This window comes from Bos taurus, chromosome 18 (assembly GCF_002263795.3).
Source record: "Bos taurus isolate L1 Dominette 01449 registration number 42190680 breed Hereford chromosome 18, ARS-UCD2.0, whole genome shotgun sequence".
NCBI lineage: Eukaryota > Metazoa > Chordata > Mammalia > Artiodactyla > Bovidae > Bos > Bos taurus.
This window is the reverse complement of record NC_037345.1, coordinates 53,251,310-53,257,088: the sequence shown is the minus strand read 5'-3', so window position 1 is coordinate 53,257,088 and position 5,779 is coordinate 53,251,310. Positions and strand designations below refer to the sequence as shown.

At 51.0% G+C, this 5,779-nt stretch overlaps 1 protein-coding gene across 4 annotated transcripts; it reads left to right on the top strand.

Annotated features, from left to right (window-relative positions):
* The first annotated feature begins 801 nt into the window (after positions 1-801).
* On the top strand, positions 802-3,661 carry SNRPD2 (small nuclear ribonucleoprotein D2 polypeptide). 4 transcript variants are annotated; one of them, XM_059876687.1, is made up of 4 exons: positions 824-888; positions 2,270-2,449; positions 2,851-2,945; positions 3,397-3,661. In XM_059876687.1, coding segments are annotated over exons 1-4 (306 nt in total). In that variant the 5' UTR covers positions 824-886; the 3' UTR covers positions 3,426-3,661. The 4 variants fall into 4 exon arrangements, with proteins under 4 accessions (NP_001029648.1, XP_059732670.1, XP_059732671.1 ...); XM_059876688.1 differs by having other exon boundaries at positions 2,825-2,945; positions 3,397-3,483; XM_059876686.1 differs by lacking the exon at positions 3,397-3,661 and adding an exon at positions 3,214-3,342.
* The last annotated feature ends 2,118 nt before the right edge of the window (positions 3,662-5,779 follow it).

The window sequence follows — 5,779 nt, the reverse complement described above, 5'->3', positions numbered from 1 at the left end:
GCACAACCCCAAAGGGAGAGCGTAAGAAGTAGGCGCCGCCCCAGCGCAGGAGGGGAAGCCAATGAGAAGCGTTTGATCACCGAAAACATTAGTCTTACTGGGCGCAAATCCACGCCGCTCCCGGATGGACCCTCTCCCTGGTCCAGAAAATCCAATATACACGTAAATCAACAGTTCCCGAAGGAAAGGGGGAGGTGCCCATCCCTGAAGCGAGGAGCGGATTGGCTTCTCGAAGGCCGCGCCCCCAAAGGCAGAGCTGGAGGGCATTTGGAAATGGCTAGTATTTCCCTCGGAGAAGGCAATGGCAACCCACTCCAGTACTCTTGCCTGGAAAATCCCGTGGACAGGGGAGCCTGGAGGGCTGCAGTCCATGGGGTCGTGAAAAGTCAGACACGACCGAGCGACTTCACTTTCACTTTTCACTTTCATGCACTGGAGAAGGAAATGGCAACCCACTCCAGTATTCTCGCCTGGAGAATCCCAGGGACAACGGAGCCTGGTGGGCTGCCGTCTATGGGATCGCACAGAGTTGGATACGACTGAAGCGACTTAGCAGCAGTATTTCCCTCCTTCAACCTATGCGGTTCTACAACAAAATGGTTTGAATCAGTCCCGCCTTCTTTTCCTCTCCATGGTCGTGAATATCTGCCCAGTACTGTCTTGAATGGTGGCCTGGAGCTACTTACTAAGTAAGGCTTCTATTCTGTAGCCTCCGCCGAAGGCGGAGGTCGCTATAGCAACGGGCCACGCCCCACTCGCTGGCTAGGTTTGCGCAGGCGCGCGCGGAAGTGGGCCGTAGGAAGAGGAAGTCCCGCCTCTGGCTCTCTGTTCCGGAGGCACACCACGGAGGAGACGGTAGTGACTTGAAAACGCGGTCACCATCATCATGTGAGGCCGGGCTGGGTTTGGGTGGCGACAGTGGGGTTGAGGGTGTAAATTTGGCTTCTTACCGGTTGGAGGGGGTAGGCAGAAATGGGAGCGGAAGCAAACATTTGGGGGTAAAGTGGCGTATCTTTCTACTGATTAGTTGCGAAGGGACTCATTGGGGCCTTTGACGGATCCTGACTCGGGAGAGGGGACAGCTTTATCAGATAACAGGGTGGGCTTTCCCAAATAAGCAATCTTATTGAACTGAATTTTAAGAGGAAGCGTTTTTACGAATTAAAAACCTGGGAGATGAGGAGTACGGACTTGTAGGAAAAGTGGTCTTAAGGTAAGAGGCTTAGCTGGAGACAATTGGCTTTTCGATCACATCCGCCATTTGTACGGATAACGAGTTATGGGGGTGATTTTACTTATATATTCACTCAACAGTTATTTATTGAGTGTTTGGGTATTAGGCTGCTTTAGACACATAGATTATTATCACTGAATTACTCCACTTTCCCCAAGGAAAAAAAATCCTCTTCTACATCTTACGGGATGGGAAGAGGCAGGCAGGAAACGTGCTGGTAATAAATACGTAAATTCTAGAATGTGTTAGGGAATAGGGTTGTGAATAAAGAAATAACAGAGCAGGGTAAAACAGTGTGGAATGTCACTTTTGAGAGACAGAACACATAAAGGAGGGAACACTTGAGCAAAAACCTGAAGAAAGTGAAAAAGCAAACCACAAAGATACCTGGGGAGGTACCTAGGCAGAGGGAAAAGTGAATAGAGGGGCCCAAGAAGGTTTGCCTAATATCTTCAAGAACCGCTGAAGAGGCCATTGTGCCTGGAACAGAGTGAGGGTAAAACCTGGGTTTTACTTTTTACACCGAGAGGAGAGCCATGAGAGGGTACTGAAGAGTGAGATGATTCTTGACACAACCCCTGAGACTGCTCTGTGGAGGGCAAACTGTTGGGGAGCGTGGGTGGAGGCAAGGAGACCTCTAGGAAAGAGATGATGGAGGTTTAAGCCAAGGTAAGAAATTCAGATTCTGATAGGTTTTAGTGGCAGATGACTGGATTTTCTGACAGACTGAATGTAGGATGTGAGAGAAGAGTCAAGTTGACAGCAGGGCTTTTGCTCAAAGAACCAGAGGGATGGAGTCACCATTGACAGAGATGAGGAAGGCTGTGGATAGTATAAGTTGGGGTTATGGGCGGTCTGGAGTTCAGTCTAGGACATGTGAGGATTGGAAATATCCATTAGGCATCCAAGTGGTGATACCAAGAGAGAGGACTGAGTAGGAGGAGAGGGTATGTGTCGGGGAGACACCGAGGGAGAGGCCATGAGCACCCAGGCTGTGGGCCTTCTCACCTCTGGGTTCCATACTTGTCTTCTCAGGAGTCTCCTCAACAAGCCCAAGAGTGAGATGACCCCAGAGGAGCTGCAGAAGCGGGAGGAGGAGGAGTTTAACACGGGGCCACTCTCCGTGCTCACGCAGTCAGTCAAAAACAACACTCAAGTGCTCATCAACTGCCGTAACAACAAGAAGCTCCTGGGCCGCGTGAAGGCCTTTGACAGGTGAGCACCAGGGTCTGTGGAGGTATGCTGTCCGGGCCTCAGTTTCCTTACCTGTGAAATATGCGTCATAATAATATCCTCCAGAAGAGTCATGAGGCTTCAGTAATACTGTGTATGAAAAGCACTTGGCTAAGTACCTAACACATGATAAATGCTCAGTAAACATATGCAGCCTTTAGTTAGCATTTGGGAAGTGCTTTCCTCACCATAGATTGCTATACAGCAAGATACAGAGCTTTCCCAATTTTTTTCTTTTCTTTCTTTCACTCAGTCAAAGTTTCCTATATCCATCTATCCCTTTATGTGCGTGCATGAGGGCTAAGTCGCTTTAGTTGTGTCTGAATCTGTGCAACCCTATGGACTGTGGCCCACCAGGCTTCTCTGTCTATGGGATTCTCCAGACAAGAATACTGGAATGGGTTGCCATGCCGTCCTCCAGGGGATCCTCCTGACCCAGGGATCGAACTCGCATCTCTTACGTCTCCTGCATTAGCAGGCAAGTTCTTTACCGCTAGAGCCACCTGGGAAGCCCCCTGTCCCTTTACCTTGCTTTAATTTTTCTTCATAGCACTGACTACCACTGTTTACCTGCTTCGTGTTCTGCTCCCTTCACTAGCCTGCAGAGTTCATGAAGACGGGGCTCTTATCTGTTTTTTTTCATTGCTCTAATCATCGCAAAAGTTTGTTGACTGAGCCATTCCACACTGTCATCACACATGCCCATAACAAGAATACTGTGTTGATTCACTTAATTTTCACAACAGCCCTAGGAGGCAGGCACCATGAATGTCTCCATTTTAGAGAAGAGGAAACTGAGGCACAGAAGGTGAAGTCCTTTGCCTGAGCCTTGGAGCCCTGGCTGTCCCCCTTCCTGGAGGCAGTGCCGCCCAGAGGAAGGGTCAGGACGCACCCCTCACTCACTCCTGCTGCCTCCTCGTCCCCACCAGGCACTGCAACATGGTGCTGGAGAACGTGAAGGAAATGTGGACGGAGGTCCCCAAGAGCGGCAAGGGCAAGAAGAAGTCCAAGCCCGTCAACAAGGACCGCTACATCTCCAAGATGTTCCTGCGCGGGGACTCTGTCATCGTGGTCCTGAGGAACCCGCTCATCGCTGGCAAGTAGGGGCCTCCTCCCTGCTGTCAGAACTTGCCCCCCGGTTTTGCGAAGACGTGCCCTCTATACTTGAAATAATAAAACCGTGCGTTTTTTCTAGCGGCCTCTGCCTGTTCCCAGGGCCTAGAGAGCGGAACAGACCCCAGGGAGGGGTGGCAGGGTGTGGGGCCAAGCATGGGCTCAGGCCTCTCTGAACAGGTTAAGAGGCCCAGTCTCTGCCCCTTCCAGGCCTTAATTTTCCCATCTTGCGGTCTTTTGTGTTTTAAACTTTTTTCTACCTTCTCATCACTTTCTCCTCCTCCTCCCCACCTCTCAGTAAGTCACTCTCTCTCAAAATTTTTTTTCACTCTTTTTTTTTTCCCCCATTTGTTTGAACAGTCTGTGCCCAGCCCTGTGTTGCCATGCTGGGGACACAGCAGAGCCCAGAAAAGCCCCCAACCTGCCCTCACTGAGCGGAGGTTAGAGCAATTAACACTGACAGCATTTGTAGCTGACACCTGCTGAGCTGTGAGAGCACCAGGCCCTAGGCTCTGTCTGTTGCTACGTCTCTACACCTCTGAGCAGGCACTGTGATCCATCACCTCCAATTCCAGGGGCAGGGGCTGAGGCAAAGAGTGGTGATGGTGCCTCCCCAGGGGAATCCAGCCCAAAAGTGGTGATGCTGTGATTCAAATCCCTGTTGCTCCTGATCCAGTGGCTTAACCCCTGAACTCTGCCCTCAGATCACAGCTTCATGAGCCCTGAGAGAAATTCTCTGACAATTGTAGAGAGGTGGGGGTGGGAAGAAAATAGCAACCCACTCCAGTGTTCTTGCCTGGAGAATCCCAAGGACGGGGGAGCCTGGTGGGCTGTCGTCTCTGGGGTTGCATAGAGTCAGACATGACTGAAGCGACTTAGCAGTAGCAGCAGCAGGAGGTGGGAAAGGAGGTCCTGGCTTATTGTGGGTGGATTAAGGGAAATCCCTTTAGTCTTTCTCTGAAGCATATCCATTATGCTCCTCCCACCCGCATCTCTCTCCGAGTTCTGTCTCTGCATCTCTCTCTGTATTCTCCAGAGAGGGCCAGGTGCCAGGCTGGTGCAGTTCCTAGGCACGAGGTCAGGATCCAAGGAGATGTCTGACACGCTGAGCTCTGGAAGGCACAGCCTGAGTTATCCCAAGAGCCCATCAGCAACAGGGCTGAGGACCCTGCAGTAGAAGAAGGCCTCACACATGCAGGGAGATGGCTGTGAGGTTATAAGTGTGCATGTTCATGTCTAATTGAAACACCCATCTGAGGGATAGATACCAGAGCCATCCCATTTTATCGATGAGACAGCTGAGGCCCAGAGAGGGTAAGCGACTTGCCCAGGATCACTCAGGAAACAAGCCGAATTCAAACCCAGGGAGCCAGACCCTGTGACTGGGAGCGGGGCAGGATGGAGCCATGATATCCTAATCTTTAAAGCATGGCGGGGAGGGGACGGTGCTGCTGCAGAAATCTTCCCCCTGGATTTGATGATTGTTTGGAGCCTGGGATAGCACAAGCCCTGGGGTCACACTCCTGGGTTTGAGTCCCGGTCGCACGTCCCTCCTGTCTTCCCCAGGAAGTAGCAGGTCCTTTTCCTGCTTTGCCAGGCTGAGAGCAAAGATTCTAGCCTAGGGCTAGAACTGATGACCCTGCCTGTCATCCATCGTCTCTATCCAGCCATCTGCCCAAATAGTTTCTAATCCCCTCTTCCAATTCAAGTGTGTGAAAGTGAAAACAGGTTGCAGGAAAAGCACTAGGCAAACCGGCCAAGTGTGTTCCATGCACCGGTGAGATCCTCTTAGGAACTTGAGGCCATCCTGGGATGTCGGTGTGATCATTTCTATTTTCCCAAAGTGAACCTGAGGCATTTCCCCCAAGTCACATAGCTAAACAGTAGCCAATCTAAGATTTGAGCCAGGCTGGTTCCTGCAGCATTAGTATTCCTCCACCATCTTTCTAGAGAAGCAGCTTTCAGAAAATGTTGGGTCTGTGGACTTCCCTGATGGGTCCAGTGGTTAAGAGTCTGCCTGTCAATGCAGGGGACACTTGCATTGTGTCTGAACCTAACATGGGTTCAATCCCTGCTCTGGGAAGATTCTGAAACTACTGAAGTCCACCGCTGCTGAGAAGCCTGTGTGCCTAGAGCCCAAGCCTCGCAGCAAGCGAAACCAGCACAGTGAGGACGCCACATACAGCAACTAGAGAGTAG